This window comes from Pygocentrus nattereri, chromosome 7, assembly GCF_015220715.1.
Source record: "Pygocentrus nattereri isolate fPygNat1 chromosome 7, fPygNat1.pri, whole genome shotgun sequence".
NCBI lineage: Eukaryota > Metazoa > Chordata > Actinopteri > Characiformes > Serrasalmidae > Pygocentrus > Pygocentrus nattereri.
Genome location: NC_051217.1, coordinates 2,168,567 through 2,187,361, shown reverse-complemented (window position 1 = coordinate 2,187,361; position 18,795 = coordinate 2,168,567). Strand labels below are relative to the sequence as shown.

The 18,795-nt window shown below is 41.8% G+C and overlaps 1 protein-coding gene across 2 annotated transcripts in view; it reads left to right on the top strand.

The window, feature by feature from the left end:
- iqch (IQ motif containing H) overlaps nucleotides 1–18,795 on the top strand; it is an 81,722-nt gene that overhangs the window by 4,590 nt on the left and 58,337 nt on the right. Inside the window, exons 5-14 of one of the 2 annotated variants that reach the window (XM_017691764.2) lie at nucleotides 102–221; nucleotides 3,680–3,800; nucleotides 4,424–4,549; nucleotides 5,080–5,264; nucleotides 8,706–9,248; nucleotides 9,963–10,029; nucleotides 11,250–11,333; nucleotides 11,938–12,116; nucleotides 14,749–14,976; nucleotides 15,626–15,814. In XM_017691764.2, the coding sequence (XP_017547253.2) occupies nucleotides 102–221; nucleotides 3,680–3,800; nucleotides 4,424–4,549; nucleotides 5,080–5,264; nucleotides 8,706–9,248; nucleotides 9,963–10,029; nucleotides 11,250–11,333; nucleotides 11,938–12,116; nucleotides 14,749–14,976; nucleotides 15,626–15,814 (1,842 nt within the window). Of the gene's footprint in view, nucleotides 1–101; nucleotides 222–3,679; nucleotides 3,801–4,423; nucleotides 4,550–5,079; nucleotides 5,265–8,705; nucleotides 9,249–9,962; nucleotides 10,030–11,249; nucleotides 11,334–11,937; nucleotides 12,117–14,748; nucleotides 15,022–15,625; nucleotides 15,815–18,795 lie in introns of both variants that reach the window. The other variant, XM_017691756.2, reaches the window with a different exon arrangement.

The window sequence follows — 18,795 nt, the reverse complement described above, 5'->3', positions numbered from 1 at the left end:
ATATTTCCCAACTCTCAGCAACATTCGGTTCCTACTACGAGGCCACTCAAGCACAGTTTGTCAGTTTGTCAGTGTCCCATGTGTTTGTATTTCTTAACCAGCACAAGGCAGCGTTTACCATGCGTCTGCTGTACAACCCAGCTCACCCAAAGAACAGAGAGCTCATGCACCAGGCCTATGGCATCCAGTTCCCTGATTTGCGGAAGAAAACTGGAACCACTGTGAGTCTTCTTTTCAACTGACCAATCATATAGGATCAGTATGGTAACGTTTTCAGTTTCAGACCTTAAAATATTTATCTATTCAATTTAGCTGCCATGTGCTGTTAAGACATTTTAAATAATGAATATTTTTAGTACACTCTCAGACAAAAGGTCCTGTACAGGTACATTTTTGATCAGAAATGGATAGAAACAATGAAAATCTACTCTCTAAATGTGAGATTTATTCTGGGCAAATCCAGGGTCATGGTCGAAACAGGCCAGGGTCATGGAGCCACCACGGAGATAAGGTGTGACAGACATAATGAAAATAAACAGGTTAAACAAACAACAGGGCCGGAAGACCAAACAGCATACAACACATCAAACCTCAAACATGAAACACATCAAGCAGCATGTCAAAACATCCAAACAATCAGCACATCTAACATCAAACAAAGACCAACACGTCAAAACAAGCGTAGAAACAAAGACCAACCAGAAACACAGGGCTTAAATACAAACAGCGATAAGGAGGGACAGGTGGAAAACAGGTGGAAACAATCGGGGCGGAGTCACAAAAACAAGGGGGCTGGATTGTGATGGAATTAAAACAAAGAAAGCACATGGACTAGACACAACAGGAACACATGGACAGGACAACAGTGGACAGGACAAGGACAAGGTACAACAGTGTGTTCTTAAATGAGTTACACTATATTTACTTTCCACATTTATATTTTTTCATAACATTTTCAAATAGATAAATAAAAAAGCCCAGTGTGAAGACAGGGTATATAAAGTCAATGCAACTAAAATATGTAATTACAATTAAATATGGCACTATTATGTTTCCTTTTATACTGAGAGTGCACTTTTACCAAAGTGACGTTTTACTTTTACTTTATTATTACTTTATTTCCATTAAGGCAAAACATTGATGAAGTTAGGCTACAATTCTAAAGACTGAAGTATATTTTACTAAATCATGGCAGGATGTTGTATAGTTTCCAGTTTTTGACAGGCTTATGCTCAAAAGCATGAACAGTTGTTACCTTAACAAATGTAAATAGCAGATCATGCCAATATATGAATTTATTTCCAGAATGAACATTTTTAATTAACATTTCTTCTTGAAATTCTCCTCAAAAACATAGTTTTCGGCAACCAACAAGGTTTCAAGATTTTTAGTTTTTTAAAAAGGCCACTGTTAAAAATCTAAAATAATATAACATGATTAGATTTTTTGGTTATTGCATAATTCCGTGTTTTATTGCATAGTTTGATTTCTTGACTTTAATTCTAAACTGAGTAAAATAGTAGGCTGAAAATAAGGACCATCTCTGTATGAGGAAGTGTGTCTAAACTTTTGACCGGCAGTGTATAAGATATGTGGTAGCTTAAGAAATTGATTTCGGTTGTGTGCATTATTCTGTATTTCCCAGCCAATTTACAGTTAATACAGCAGCTAATTAAGATGGATTCCCAGTAGTTATTTGATGGTGGCCGGAATTTGTCTTATCTGACTGTCGCCTTAAACCCAACATATGTCACATGATTTTCCAAAGTAAGTGACAGGGCAGGCCAGTGTTAACAGATGACTCTAGTCAATATGCTTTCAAACAGGAGATGTGAATTGAAGGTCACTTGCTTTGGCAGTGACATTGAAAACATTTGTTGGTAAACAAATTAATCTTTTCAAAGGTCACCATTTGTTTTAGTGCTCAGGGCTTTTTTCCCCTTCTCCGTCTGCTTCGTCCCTCTATCTCTGTCGTCCGCTGCCTGTCATGGAGGGGGATGAGGCTGTCAGGTTGCTGCGGTGGACAATGGTAGACTTGGCTGGCAAGAGCGGACAGACGCAGATTGCTGCACATCAGCATTCTTCGGAGGAGGTGCCGGCGCCTGATTGCAGTTGTATGGGCTGCTGCTTTACAGCTGTCTCAGGACAGGTGCCGGTACCTGTTCCCGCATGCCAATAAGACGGCTGCGGCTTACCCAGCCAACAGTCACTGGCGCACTGCCCACTGCCTTCAATGCCTCCGCGCCAGCTCTCCTCAGCGGCTCTGAAACTGCTCGTTCCTGCTGTGGCTGTTTGTCGTCCTGCATGTACTGATTCCACAGCTGTGTGCCTTACAGCGCACACCTGGCGGGCACTGGTACAGTGTCACAGAGCTCACTGGTGTGAGAATAGACAGGCCAGAAAGGCTGGAGGAGAAGGAATGAGGGATTTAGGAGGTCCATGTTCATTTTTAACCCTCATGCACTCGCTGTGTGCCCTCTATAATATCTGTATATATCTATAATAGCGATGTCCTTATTTATTGAATGTTCTTTCATTTCATTTTCATTTCATTGGTTCTGATAGGCTGTAAAATTGCTTTAGATAACATCCTTTTAACTGCTTCTTTGCTTAATGATATTACTTCCTAAGGTAATGCCTCTCCGTCCGTAATGAGCAGTTTGCCTGATTGACTGGTAGTCATTAAAATGACCCGTCTGCTAAGACTATCAAGAGTCACCATTATCTTCTCGATAATACAAGCAGTTGGACTTCTGATTACTTGTTTCTGTGATGAATTATTGCGGAGCACTTCTTGCCTTTTGATTCATGAGCTGTTTTATGGCGATGAGGTAGTAGCACCATTTTGGGCATTGCTCTGATGGAATTTAATTCTTGTAGATCTCAAACAGCTGTTCACTCGAGAGAATCCGAGAGAGAAATAAACAGTTTGAACCATGCTCAGAGTCTCCAGAAAGCATTGCCAGCTTGTGATTGATTGCTGGAGGGAAGGGGGCTTATTGGCTAGTTTACAATGTCATTAACTGCCTGTATCCTAGCTCCAACTTCCTTTTAATGAATGCGGAAAATCTGTTGGTTGTAATCACACAACATCACTGCGCTCCTTCACAAATGCACTTACATTCGTGGGCTCAAGCAGCCAACAAAATAGAGAGAGAGAAAGAGAGAGGGGGGAAGAAAAGGAAGAAACCATATTTCTTGACATCTACAAGCTGCCACCAGCCTGATTAATGGATGGCCATCTTGCAGCCTTTTACAACAAAGTTTGTTCGGAGGGAGAAATCTAGTCAGTGACCCGCAGCTAATAGCATTCTCCATGAGCAAGCTATTGAGTGGAGAGTGTTCCTGTTCTGTTCTCCATGTGCTGTTGGTTTTGGCTGCGGAGCCTGCAGGCAGATCATTTTTTGCCTTAGCGAGACACAAGGCGCTCGTTTAATACCCCTTGCTGTGACACTTTCAATACAACACCTATGACCTTAGACTATGGTGCGATCGATTGGAGCCTATTTTTACAATTCCGTAGCGTATGTACATTGTCTTTTACGGCTGGTTGGAGAAATTACCACTGTTTACACTGTCAAACGATTCTAATGACTTAAAAAATGTTTGATGAGCCACAGGGAGTACATCATCATGTACAGTTTCCTGAAAGAGCATAATACTAAACCTCTCTCTCCAGGTGGGAACCCAGAAAGTGGTCTCGGGCCTTACGCTGGGCAGCTTAGCTGTTGTACCTACAGGCTTTCAGGGCAGCAACCCCTACCCTCCACCACCACTCTGTGAAGAGGACATGAGAGCAGGCGAGAATCTAAGTACTAGGGCTGCATAATATGGACCAAAATACCATTCTACACCTATATTGCTGCATATTGTGATTGGGATAAGCATGATAACATGTAGACCATATGAATAAACCATTGATGTGACATAACTAAAGACTGGCCTGCATTATTGTAGCCAAAATTATGTTTACTGGATGACATGAATGCCTTGATTCATACAGACACCCACAGGTAAAGTGAGATGTGTGAGAATTGGTCACAGCACACTTAAAAAAAACTTTTAGTGATTTGTTCAAGAGCTTATTAATATGCACCAATCAGGAATTTTTAATAGCTGATTATGATTTCTTTACTTATTGGCCAATGGACGATTTGGTAGCTTTTTTTTTATTACCTAAATCATACTCTGTGTGGGCTAGGTGAACACATGAAACACGCTTGTTTGGAGCGAAATTTGTCAATTCTGTGCACCCCTAGACATCTAGACATATTGCAAAGGCCAGTATTGCGATAAGAACTAGCAAATTACACACTTACTCATTCAACTAACTCTGTCCATTCTAACGGTCTACATGTACACTTATACTGTATACATAATATGCACAGGTTTACTCATGATCTTTTATCTATTTTCATTGTAGGCATTGCCAGTCTGGTAGAGAAAGGTCTGCCACCCTCAGTAGCTGATCTCTGTTTGGTGCGGACTCCTGTTAAACCCAAGGTGACCTACCTGCACCAAAGAGAGGGCGGCAGTCCCAACAGGATAGGTCAGATGCATTCCATACTCCCTGTTCATTCTAGTGTTCTGTATTTACAGATTTTATAGCTTAGTGAACTGGACTGCATGATCACTGTTTATGAAATGAAATATAATGTAATTTAATGTAATGTGAATATCACATAGATGTTTAATATAGATATTTTAAACTAAGCATTATTCTTACAAATCCCACGGTAGATATTCATGTTTCACAATCAAAGATTTACACAATATGATCCACATTAGTCAGATACCAGTAAAGGTGAAAATGCTTAACTGGGCAAAAACTGTGTGGGGGACTTGGATAGGGAATCCATTTACAATGGTTTTGTTCTTTTGTAACTGCCAGAGGGAAATCTGATTGCTAAAATACATGAGCAGTGATATTTCCAAAGGTTCTGTTCCTCAGAGAGTGGAAATAAATACACTTGCTTGATAGCAGCAGTCACACTTTATTAAATATGCTTCTTTTACGGAGCTCTTGCCAGAGCCCATCTTTGACTGTAGATCATATGTGATGTTATGATCTGTGGACAGGTGTGTGTGAAAGAGTAGGAAAACGACAGAAAGATGTGAGTCAGAGTAAGGATGTCATGCAGGCCCCCAGAATCTCTCATCCAGAACGCCCGCTCACAAGGACCATCGTCACTCCGCCTCCCTCTGCTGCCTCTGACAGCAAACTCCCCCAGGGACCAGCAAGACTCACACCACTCAACTGTCAGGTATTACAAGCTAAATAGTATCAGTAGGTTATACTTGCTATATACACTATATTGACAAAAGTATTCAGTCACCCATCCAAATCATTGAATTCAGGTGTTCCAATCACTTCCATGGCCACAGGTGTATAAAGCCGAGCCTCTAGGCCTGCAGACTGCTTCTACATCCATCCATCCATCCATCCATTTTCTAAGCCGCTTTCTAAGCCGCTTCCGCGGTTGCCAGGAGACGGTACTTGTCTCACTGCATTGTGCCGAGTGTAAAGTTTGGTGGAGGGGGGATCATGGTGTGGGGTTGTTTTTCAGGAGTTGGGCTCGGCCCCTTAGTTCCAGTGAAAGGAACTCTTAAAGCTTCAGCACCAAGAGATTTTGGACAATTTCATGCTCCCAACTTTGTGGAAACAGTTTGGGGACGGCCCCTTCCTGCTCCAACATGACTGCACACCAGTGCACAAAGCAGGTCCATAAAGACACGGATGAGCCAGTTTGGTGTGGAAGAACTCGACTGGCGTGCACAGAGTCCAGACCTCAACTGGATAGAAGACCTTTAGAATAAATTAAAGTGGAGACTGTGAGCCAGGCCTTCTCGTCCATCATCAGTGTCTGACCTCACAAATGCGCTTCTGGAAGAACGATCAGAAATTCCCATAAACACACTCCTAACCCTTGTGGAAAGCCTTCCCAGAAGAACTGAAGCTGTTATAGCTGCAAAGGGTGGGCCGACATCATATTAAACCGTATGGATTAAGAATGGGATGTCACTCAAGTTCATATGCATGTGAAGACAGATGACCGAATACTGTTGGACATATAGTGCATCAGTTAGGTGTTAACATTACGCCCAAAACACTTGAATTCAGACTCTTTCCTCCTAAAACAAATTTGTCAAAATGCAAACTACTGCAGCATAGGTATTTAAAAAAATCTGATCAAACCATCCCATTTGTTCAGAATTTTTATTGTCTGTTATTAACTAGCTAGCAAAATAAATGACAATAAGAGCTTCTACCCCATTCTGCACATATGAACACAGGTTATAGATTATTAGATTACTGGTCATAAAGAAATTCCAGACAATGTTAAACGAATCGGCTCCAGTAGCACGCTCTTTAACTAATTTGCAGAATAAAAAGTCCTTGACTCAAGTACACATAGGCTATCGAATGGACATTATTTGCCATATCTGTAGCCTCATCCAGCTGGATTGTGAATTCTGACGCCTGCATACGAGTATACAAGTTGTTCGTGGACGTTTTCTGGCATATCTGCTGTTCGCAAAGCCACTGTAGTGTCAGACAGCAGCATGGTTTTCATCTTTCCAGATGTCGCCAAGCATTGCCCTGCACTTGTCGGTAGCTGTAAGGAGAACAAGGATCTCTCCTATCCAGTACAGCTTTTTAATTTTTTTTATACAGACTTATACAATATAATGTGGCGCTTTATATGACGCTTTTTGAAGTCCATTGTAGGAGCTTGTCAAAGTTTTGATAGCCAGTCTTTCAATATATTTTATGTTCTTTGAATATTTAATTTTAAATTGTTTTAATAATATTTTAAATTTATTAGTATAAACTTAAGGGCGGCACGGTGGCGTGGTGGGTAGTGCTGTCGCCTCACAGCAAGGAGGGCCTGGGTTCGATTCCCCGGCCGGGTGACCGGGGTCCTCTCTGTGTGGAGTTTGCATGTTCTCCCCGTGTCTGCGTGGGTTTCCTCCGGGTTCTCCGGTTTCCTCCCACAGTCCAAAGACATGCAGTCAGGCCAATTGGACATGCTAAATTACCCCTGGGTGTGAGTGACTGTCTGTGTCTGTCTGTCTGCCCTGTGATGGACTGGTGACCTGTCCAGGGTGTATCCTGCCTTCCGCCCGAAGACTGCTGGGATAGGCTCCGGCACCCCCCCGTGACCCTGACGGAGAAGCGGCTTAGAAAATGGATGGATGGATAGTATAAACTTATTTTTAGTTTTTTTTTTTTTTTTGCTTGTTTTAACTATTAACTTGTCTTATTTATTTTGCATATAATTTAGCTTTTTCCAAGAATCATTTCTTGAAACAAGTGGAATTATGTGCCTTATGTCTTGAAACAAGCAAATTTATCTGCCAGAAGAGTAAGTTAATTTCGTTACATGAAGTGACTTTTCAACAAGTTGAAATGTCTAGAAATTTATCTAGCATAATTTAGAAATATTGGCTATATTTAAAATCATTTCACTTTCCAAAATATACTTTTTGCTGTATTTTAATCAGTGCTATGCGGGATAATCACTGTATATTACTTATACTGTGAACTTCTGACCTCACTGAAATTATTATTTTTATGAAAATGTTTAGTGTATCAAGAATCCCCTCAGGGAGCACAAACAGAAAATTAAATGACACAGACATCGAATGCATGAATTCACAATAGTCAGTCGCTTTCTATCTGGACACTACAATCAATACCTAGTATCTACACTCACTGGTTATTTTTTCAAGTACACGTACCATATAGGTTAACTTTGCAAGAGTACAATTACTGAGGTAGCCTGTTACAGTACATTCATCAGTGGAAAGGCCTCACAATAGGCTCACCACTGAGGAGATATTTCTGGATGATAGACCATTCTTAGTGGCTTTGTAAGTGGTGCTGGGCATCAGCATTTCTGGTTTGAGAATAGTCTGCGAACTACAAGTGTCCAGACATCAGTGGTCTGTTGGTCACAAACTAACCACAAGAATGGCAAAAGGATTGCTAACATTAACTGCGCAAAAGATGAGTTGCTGTGTCTAATTTTACAAGGTGTATCTAATAGAGTGGACAGTAAGTGTACAAAGTGTTTAAAACAGTAACATTGCTGCACCTGATCTACTCGTACCAGTGCAACACAAACTAACATGCCACCACCATGTCATTGTTACTACAGCGCTGAAAATGCGAAGTGCTACATAATAGTCACCAGTGAATACAGATGCACTGCAAAAATGATATCTTGTTAAGGGAAATCATCTTAAATCTATTCAATCTAATATTTCTCATTTTTACCCAGTTGTTAGAATATTAAAATATTATTTATCTGATTTCTAGACACTGTTTTAAATCATTTTGTCTAGCGTAATTGTCTTATTCTTTTGGTAGTTAAGTATTAAGTATTAAGTACAAGTATTATTTCTTGAAACAGGCAAAATTACCTGCCAATAGATTAAGTAACAAATTCACCCGATTGATTAAAACATCTGAAGTTAAAACATCTAGAAATAAGTTACATGATCTTATAACAGCAATCTCAAAATGACTGTCATAATAAACATGTATTAATAAAAATAAGGATTTATATTATGATACATTTATATCATAAAATATTTTTTACTTATATTGTTAACATTGTGACAAAAAAGTCTGTACTGAAATACTTCATTTCAGGTCCTGGTGTTCACAGTCCACTCTCTTTTGTTTTGTATGTGCTCAGTGTGCTCCTGCGCTTCCACCAGCTCCTGTCAGCAAACACTGCTTCAACATAGTGGGGGGCCAGATTGACCCATGTGCGGCAGATTTCTGCACATTTAAGGAACACTACTGCCTGTGCTGGGGGCCGCTGGTGGAGGTTCTGTGGCAGCTGGAGAGACTAATGCGGGAGTATGCTGTGCCACACGCACGGGTGTGCGGTGAACGGCTTGTTGCTCTGGTGCAGAGCGGGGAGCTGGACTGGGGTAGTGGGGATATGGAGCAGCTTCTCTTGACGCTAGAGAACAAAGAAGAGGTGTGGGAGCTGGTGAAGCAGCCCGGCCAGCGCTACAAGGGTGAGGGGGGGCGGCAAGCAGCCGCTGTGCGCATCCAAGCCTGCTGGAGACGCCACCAGGCCCGCACCGCCTACCTGGAGAAGCAGAGGCGCAAATGGGCGGCCGGAACCATCGCCATCTCCTGGCTGTTGCACGCCCAGGTGAGGCGCGTGAGGAAGAGCCTGCAGGTGACCCGCCTTCGTCACCTGGAGAATTATCGCAGCAGGGCGGAGGTGAGGCGTACACACATACATACTCCTGCTTAGTATTTCTCGTATTGCATTGATGCGCAACTGTGCTCAGTGAAAGGTAACTCATGTTGTGAAAATGCCATCAAGTATTGCTCACCTTTAGAGCTCTGCAGATAACTTAAACCCTTCCAGTCACTGTAAATTAAGGCTCATCTTTTCTCCGCTTTGCCATGGTTTAAACGAGACTGAAACAAATGGAATTTCTGTGCAGAAGTACTTGCACTGATAGATAGGATTACGTGGTCCTCGCACACCCACATGCCAAGCATCATCTCCATTTGTCAGTAGCAGATGTCTTTTCCGCGCTGTCATCCCCGTAACATCTTCATGAACGTAGCATGTCTTTTAATTAGCACCCACACGTTCATTTGTTCTTACCGTCACTCACGGTGAGAGCAGACAAGAAGCTTGTGTATGTTTCCACCCTTTAAGCAGTCACACTCTGTTAATTAAGCCTTAATCTATCCTTGGCAGAAAGCATCATGTAGTCTGCTAATTGAATTAATATGGGGAAGATGTTTTGAAGTATGCACTTAGCTGATTTAATGAATGTGATTTATGCTTGGGTTGTCACCACAAGCCCAGAGAGAAAAATGGGTGTAATTTGCTGCGTTCATGTTGCCAGGCTGGTGAGGTCTGTATGAGTTTGTTGGTTGTCACTGCTCATTCTTCTGCTGTGTGTTCTGTGCTGGACAGTATCTGGAAGCCAACTGGAGCCGCCTCAGCACCTGTAGGAGGACCATTATCCATGTACCCTCGTTAGGTACTCTATCTTGATTACTACAAAAAATATCTCTGTGTATAAACAGGAATTCTACAGATTTTTAAAAATGTCTGCAGAACTCAGGTGATGAGACATAACCAAAGTTATTCAGAGTATTCTGATATCATCATTATCATCATCATCATCATCATCATCATCATCATCATCATCATCAGCCAGTCCACGACAGGGCAGGCACACAGACATTCACATTCACACACACACTGGATTCTAACGTGAAATGGTTCATTGTAGAGAAACTTAACCCTGCAGATTTCTTTACAGTGGTGGTGAAAGGAACCAGAATGTCAGCAACACAAATACTGTCATTTTATTTACTATCCAAAACAACCAGTGAGCCTACATGTGTCTTTTGAGTTTCTATATGTAATATTGATATCAAGATTGTGGTAAAACTTAAAACCTTTTTTGGGTACTATTTTGCCAGATAATTCCCCGCATGTACCTTTCTGCCATAAAAAGTATATTTTAGTCAAAATCCTATCTCAAAACTATGATTAAACAATGCCTCAGACGTCAGACAACATTTTTGTCACTGTATCATGTAATAACTTTCTGCGTGGTAGCTTTTAGAGGCAAAAAATGCTTCAGACGTATGCTGCCTATCATCACTGTGAACAGTTGTGCCTCTAGAATAAAGAATAGAAAATTCAGTATTTTTTTAAACATATAGTTTAAGGGACTTTATACAGTTTATACAACGGTTTATTCAGGACTACTGTTCTGTACTACTAAAAAACAAACACCAGTAGTTTTATATATTATAATATATATCACTTGTATGTAGGTAAAATAGAATATATACTGGGTTTCTTGCAACTGGTAGACAAACTTCAGCCAGAACTGTCTGTGCTGTGACCTGCGCTCAGTGGGTACTGCAGATGATAAAGTAAAGAGTGTGAATGGTAATTAGCAGCAGATGGAGTGTTGTATTTACACTGGGGGTGGCTGAGGAGAGTGCTGTGTGAGCTTGGATAATTAAGAAGTTGAACCCTATTGTTTTTATTGCCACACTCTGATAGTTCAGAGGCATTTAATCATTTGATTACATTTATGCGCTCCAAGTAGAGCAGTCTGTTTCAAGATCTGGACAAGATCTGTCTGTCTCGCATTAGAGACACTAAAGTGTGTGTGTGTGTGTGTGTGTGTGTGTGTGTGTGTGTGTGTGTGTGTGTGTGTGTGTGTGTGTGTGTGTGTAGGATACTCTGAGCAGCAGCGTCGCAGTCTCCAAGGATTTGACATACTGCAGAACACACAGATGGGTCGTCTATGTGATGTTAAAGGTACGAGCTGCAATAATGACCACCTGAAGAAAAATGTAGTGCTGTGCAAAAAGTCAATAGAAACCCTTCATTTATTTAATTACCTTTTACAAAGGCTATTAAGTGCAAACTATTCATTTTTCAGGAGATATTTCTGGACAGATTAGATATGAGATAATTCACTTGCATAAGCATGAGGCAAGTCAAACAGAAATAGGAGTTTCCAAAACTAGAATTTAAAAAAATATTAAAATATACAAAAAAATGGGACTCCTATCTGAACAAGACCTGGTATACCACCAAAACTACCACCATCAGATTAACAGTAACAGAGATCAGAGAAAATCAAGCTCTACTCTTATTTCAGATCTGAGAAATTCCAAGGGTGTTTCTGTCCATCCTTTTCACTGTCAGAAGACAACTCAGTGCTATGGGTCTGAAAGGACGTGTAGATGTCAAGAAGACAATACTGAGAAAAGGAAATAGACGGCAATATTTGCAAGTCAAACATAGAAGCCGCTAATGTTCTCAGAGCAGTGGAAGAATGCATGTTTAACTCACATAAGACAATACGTGGGACTGAGAAGAAGTATTTCCAAACCTAATTTGTTTGCGCTGTCCCCAGATGAGAATGTGGAGGTGATCTATGTGTGTCCGGTACAGCTGGGAGAGGACCTCTTACACTATTACACTCAGCTTTTGGGCTTGCAGGGAGCTGTGGAGACAGGAGAGCCCACAGCTCTTCCAGCTAGCTGTACCAAACGCTTCACCATCCTCACACCAGAGGCCTACCAGTACTTTCCAGTAAGTAACTGCACATATGCACATACATTAGACCTGGCCTGTAATAGCAGTACTTCATTTGATGCCTGAAATGTAATCCAGCCACTTCAGTTCACATCTGTACCTCAGAAGCTTGAAAGATGTGTGACCTAAAACCTTGAGAGCCCGTGTATGTATGTTCTAATTTCCAGCTGTATAGGTCTAATTTCCAGCAATCCTCTTTGTGTCCTGTAGGGGGTGTCTAAACCGTTTTGTTTGGTTTGAAGAATTCATGTCACCACTCTTGGTTATGCACCAAAATCTCAGTGATGAAATTTGTTTTCCTCATATTTATCTGAGGGGACTGTTTACAATGCATCTATCCTTTTATTAACATTTTATAAGTGCTTATGAAATGCATATAAATAAATAAGGACGTTAGATTAAAACATAAATAATTAATTAACTGCTGCTATGGCTTTTTATTCAGGGTAAAGGTTACCTCTTGTTGTTTTAATTGCTCCTGCAAATCATCTGTGCATGCGAGAGCCTGTATTACAATGTACAGCACAATCCAATATCTAATAGCAGAGGGCTCAGGCCCTGATTAAACAAAGGGCTGCTTAGCAGGCCAGGCCTTGCGCATGTTCGATCTAACTCCTTGTCTTTACTGAATATCGATACAGTGTAAGCGGCCTTGCCTGCCTCTACACAACAGCCAGTGCTATAGCCTTATTTACTGCCTGCCGTTAGCTTGAAGCTAAGCGCGTGGGCACCAGGTTGTCCTCCTCACTTTTCCCTATTGATTCCCCAGTTCACCGGCGTGTGTAAACTCTGCCAGACGTGTCAGCAGGATGAATCACTGTTCGCCGAGGCTGCCAGCACGGCATGCCAGTGACAGAAGGGAGAACTCCACACGGATCAAATAAATACAGATGTGGAGTAATTAGTGCGAGTCCCAAGGAGCCCATCGCTTAGCATGTGGGAAGGACTTGCAGGAGGGAGCGCAGGGGCTGTCTTTTATCAATTCACCCTGCTGGAGTACAGGCGAGGTCATGACCCCTCCGACTGCTCCTAATGGGCCCAGTGTGTGTATGTACATTCTCATAAATTACAGCAACAGACAAAAGGGGAGGACTCTGAAGCAGGAGCAGAGAGGACAGTTATTTATGCACACAGAAACCTGGGGGATAGATTTGTGCACAAAAACAATTAGATCAAATATATACAGGGTATTTGACTTATTGATGTTTATGCGTCGTATTCCATCCATCCATCCATCCATCCATCCGTCCATTTTCTAAGCCGCTTCTCCGTCAGGGTCGCGGGGGGGATGCCGGAGCCTATCCCAGCAGTCTTTGGGCGAAAGGCAGGATACACCCTGGACAGGTCGCCAGTCCATCGCAGGGCAGACAGACAGACACAGACAGCCACTCACACCTAGGGGCAGTTGAGCATGTCCAATTGGCCTGGCTGCATGTCTTTGGACTGTGGGAGGAAACCGGAGAACCCGGAGGAAACCCACGCAGACACGGGGAGAACATGCAAACTCCACACAGAGAGGACCCCGGTCGCCCGGCAGGGGAATCGAACCCAGGCCCCCCCTTGCTGTGAGGCGACAGCGACAGCGCTACCCACCACGCCACCGTGCCGTCCTGCGTCGTATTCATTTACTTAATTTCCAGTCAAAATGGCCATTTAGTACAAATTGTTCACTGTTCAGCATCAGGAAAAAACAGAAAACATACATCATATGGCCAAAATTATGTGGACACCCTTCCTAATGGTTGATTTCAGGTGTTTCAGCCACACTCATTGTTAACAGGCATATAAAATCAAGCACATAGCCCGGCAATCTCAATAGACAAACGGTAATACCGAAGAGCTCAGTGACTTTAAAACTAGCACTGTCATGGGATGCCACCTTTGCCACAAGTCATTTCTGTCCTGTTAGATCTGTCAACTGCAAGTGTTAGGATTGTGTAATGGAAGCATCTAAGAGCAACAACAGCTCAACCACATAGCAGTAGACCATGAAAACTCACAGTGCAGGGCCATCAAGCATGTAGCACCTATCCTGTTGCATCACTCACTACAGAGTTCCAAGCTGCCTCTGGAACCAATGTTAACTGCACATCGGGAACAGAGCTCTTTGCTTTACAGTAGAAGGAGGGACACAAACACCTGTAGATATTTTTAAACCTGATTAAGTTGTGGAGCTTGATTATTTTGATTATTGATTATTATCTGTCAAAGGTGAAAGCTTTAAGTACGCTTTATCTGATGGTGACAGTTTTGGTGCTGTACTGGATCTTGCACAGCTGTCCTTTTTCAAGAGTCCTTTTTCTGAATATCTTTTAATATTTCTTTGAATTCCAGTTCTGTAAACTCCTGTAATTTCTCATGTTTCCTTTAACTTTCCCCTTCCTTATGCAAGTGGATTGTCTTTATATCTCTTCTGAAGTATTTCCTAGAAAATAAATAAGTTGTACTTAGTGGCAGAAGGGTAATCTCTATTTTTTTTAAGTTATTACAGCTGGTGACATCCCTGCACCTTGAAACTAACAGGATACATGTAAAGAAAAGTGTAAATATACTTTACACTTTTATGTAGAATATGCTTAAATTGAACTGAATTGAATTCACACATTTATAGAGCATCTCTCTCTTCCAGAGCCACAAAATGTGTGTTTCTACGCTGCTGAAGTACAGCCCACACACACTGCAACGCATTAAGTACCTAATCCAGGGCAAGCAGGCCTACTTAGTCAGCGGAGTCCCCCACATAGATGACCTGGCTGTGGCTGATGAGTTAGGAGTGCCAGTTCTGGGACCAGAGCCTGCTGTGGCCCAGCTCTACGGCACCAAGTCTGGAGTTAGGAGAATTTTCACCAGCGCTGGGGTGAGCGTGCCCCCAGGACATGGGGACATATACACACTGCAGCAGGTTTGTCTGACAAGTGTACAAGCATTCTGTAAGGATTCTGTATAAGAAACTTGTTGGAGTCCTCAACAGCCATGGAATAACAGATAAAATCAGAATGTTTCCATGATATAACCCATGTCATGTTGGGTTATAGGTGATGGTGACGTTGGGCAGAAAATATCATTTTTTCAGCCAAGACATGTTTGGTGTCCAAATTTTGCTTCTTTAGTTGAGTTTCTGTATATATATCCACAGAACGTCTCTTAATCCACTCAAACTGCATCTAGGTTTTCATTAAAGTTATGCAAGCTTGTCTATTTATAGTTCAAAGTAACAGTGACTTACTGTGAACGATATAAAGGAACAAAACTTCAGCATACAGCTGAATGCAAAGGGGCAGGCTTTTTAGAGGGCAGTTGTTGCTGATTCTGACTTGTCTTTGCATCCAGGCAAGCCACGCAAGCATGTGCATGCTACAGATTAGGTTCTCGATGTCTGTTTCTATTTGTAAATAACTATGTATAATAAAAATGACAATGATAATATAAATAACTGTCAATCCTGGATTTTCTAACTGCAGTTATATGTTTAAAAATCTTGTGTATTGCATTTGCCTCTCTTTCAGCTGCATGAATGCCTGGCGCAGCTGATGACAGATCATTTGCAGGTGCAGTGCTGGCTTTTTAAGATGGACGGAGAGGTGGGCAGCCGTGGTACAGCCTACTGTGATGTCTCTCATCTCAGCTTCAGGCCCTGGGCCCTACAAGAGTATCACTGTCGTGGACCTCAGCTTTGGAGGATGGCATGGGCTCAGGCAAGAGCTTTGCTCTTTCTCTTGTTCCAAGCTAATACCCCTGTCTGCTTCTGCTCTATGGACACAAACATAGCATATGTGTTATCTTTTGTTTTGCTTCAACAATGGCAGTGCTTCAGTTCTTATCTGGTATTAGTGCTCAGTTTGTGTGTAGGACATGTTCTTATCTCAGCCTCACTTACCGCATTGCCACTTTAATATATATGAAGAGTGAGTCTTTTGGGGATGGTACAATGTTAACATATTGGGCTGTATTCTAATTCCCATCAATACAAGCACATTTGCTAAGCAGCTACACATTGATTTGATATGCTTCTAATGCTACACACAGCTCCCTTGGCTTCTGCTCTTTATCCCTCATAGGCATATAATGGAGCTTTTGATTTTCTGTCACACATTAATTACAGTGTTTTGCCATTAAACTGTAAGCTTTGTATAAACTAATTACAAGGTTATCATCATAAGGGCTGTGAGCAAAACCTGGCCTTAGCTTTTTATTCTATGTTTTTTTTTTGTTTTTTTTTATCCCTCTATCTCAGGGCCAGGAGGAGGCCTAGCGCCCTGCCTCTAAGCAATTAGCTCAGTCCCTAATTCACGTGGAGGCCGAGCAAGGGGCTGTAATTGTGGCGGCACTGGCGCTGTTAATTACAGGGGTAAGCGGTTGAGGCCCAGCCAAGCTCCATTATGGCAAAAGCAAGTGAAGGAGGTTTAAATGGGGAGGAGGGGGGCTCTTCACCAGCTGGGGTCCCTGAGAGAGGCGAGGGAGCTGGGGCCTGATGAGCTGGCCCTGCACCCTTAGGGCTCCAGGGCCATATGGAAGCCAGCGCTGGCCTTTATTCCACCACTTCAGCCTTTTAATCAATGGCAAGCCCTGCTAACAGCACGGCAAGCACAGGGGTTACTGCAGCGTGTCATCCATTTTCTACAGTTCTGTATTCATTCAGTGCTGTTAATTCACTTGTTCTGATTTAAGTGCCTCTCATGCCAGGAACATGAATTTCGCTAAATGTGAACAGCTATGTTTACTGCTGGGATATTTGCATATTAGTGATGCGGCCTCGTTCCTCCGCATTTTATCTTTCTGACTGTAATCTGATCAATTAGAACAGCAAATGCTGAAATATTATGATACAGCATTATCCCTCTAATTATTAAATTGCAGGGAGTGTTCTGAGGAACAATGGGTAAATATCGCCTTCTGTTCAATGAGTGATTGAATTAGTGCATATAAGTCTTATATGCCTGCATGCTCATATTCTGAAGACACAGACTGAAGATCTTTTCTTTTTTTTTTTCTTGTTGTTGTTAATAAAAAAATAGTAACTCCATGCATTTACGCCAGCATACTTGACGTAATTGGACACGCTGTCTCTAATCTCTGGGGAAACTGTACTATATCTCCTGTAATATGTCCTGTCAGTCTGGAACATATAGAGCCACAAGGAACCCGCTATTTGCAAGAGTCGTGTATATATTTTTAATTATTGATTGTGCTACAATCCTTTAAATGCATGGACAATATCACGTTCTCTTTTAGAATAATAACCACAGTCGCCCCAAAGAGAGATCGGAGGCCGCAGGGTGTATAATCAAAGATTTGAAGGGTGTATGGGGGGCCTATGTCCCGAGGCACAGTATCCCAGCCTGGAGTGACCCTCTCGGGTTTCGCCCCATTCAGAAAAGCAGAGTTAAAGACATGTAGAATGTGCCCCATTCAACGGCTGCATGCAGCCATACGTACTATACATTACACATTTGCACATACTGCCAGCGCATGGGTCATTACACACAATAGAAAATTATACTTAATAGCATCAACAGATGGACAGTCTTTGTGCTAGTTGTTTTATTTGGTCCATGTGGAGATGAGCTTAGAAAACACTTGAGTTTTAATTGGAGGTTGTTGCTTTCTCCAGCCTTTGGTTTGAGTTAAATTTGGTAAATACTTTCTTTTGTGTAAAATGAAATTAATTAAGTCATTTCCATTCCAATTGGATGTTATGAAAGCCCAGATCTGCCCGATAGAGAAGAAAAAAAGACGAAATTTTTTTTTCTATGTTTCTAGCAACAGTATGTTCTAATTTTGACTTATTAATTTGAAAATTTAGACTTAGTATTTCTTAATGATTTTTTTTTAAATTATGACATAGTATAAACTACATAGAGGTAATTACTTTCTTGAAGTTTAAAAAGTTATTTCAAGAAAATAATTATTTTGACCTAGCAAGTCATTATTTTGAGACACTATGCGAACATTTTGAGATACTAAGTCAGGATTTGACACACTACTGGCAGAAACAGTGAAGGAAAAAAAGCAGTTGATTTTTTTCTTCCCTACGTGGTGGGAACAGGCTTCCACTTCGTGGCTCATGTTGATGTTGTCAACAATATGTAATTTAGCTTAGAGAAGTTTGTCTCAAAAATACAGCTGTTTGTAGTTCAAAGCAAAGAGAAAAATGACATATGAATATGAAATCAGTCAGGCCACGTCCTCAGTGCTGCTGTTGAATATCCTATAAAACAAAATGTCCCCTGGAAACGTTCCGCTCTGTAATGGAGAGATCAAACAGCAATCACAGAGTGTATATCTACTTTATTTATCTATTGTCAGATCGCTCATCTTTATGTGGAAGCCAAGCAAGGCTCGAATCCTCTCACACAGCACAGCCTGCAGTTTAAGTCGAAATAAAGGATGGCAAAAAATTCCTCTCTCACGCTTTCCCTGCTTCCCCGCTGTTCGCGCAAAAGTGCATTGGCAAATTCTCAGAGTGCACGTGCTCTTTCGGGGGGAACGGGGGGCCGTTTCCTCACACTTTTTGCCGCACCATTGTGTGCTTTATGGCTTGTGGCGGGGCGAAATCACTGTGCAGCGATTGACCCTGGTTCTTACAGTACTTGAATATGATGATGGCTGTTTCATGACTGGAATATCAAAGCCCTCATCTCTCCTCTCGCACGCCTCCTCGATGGAATCAGTTGTA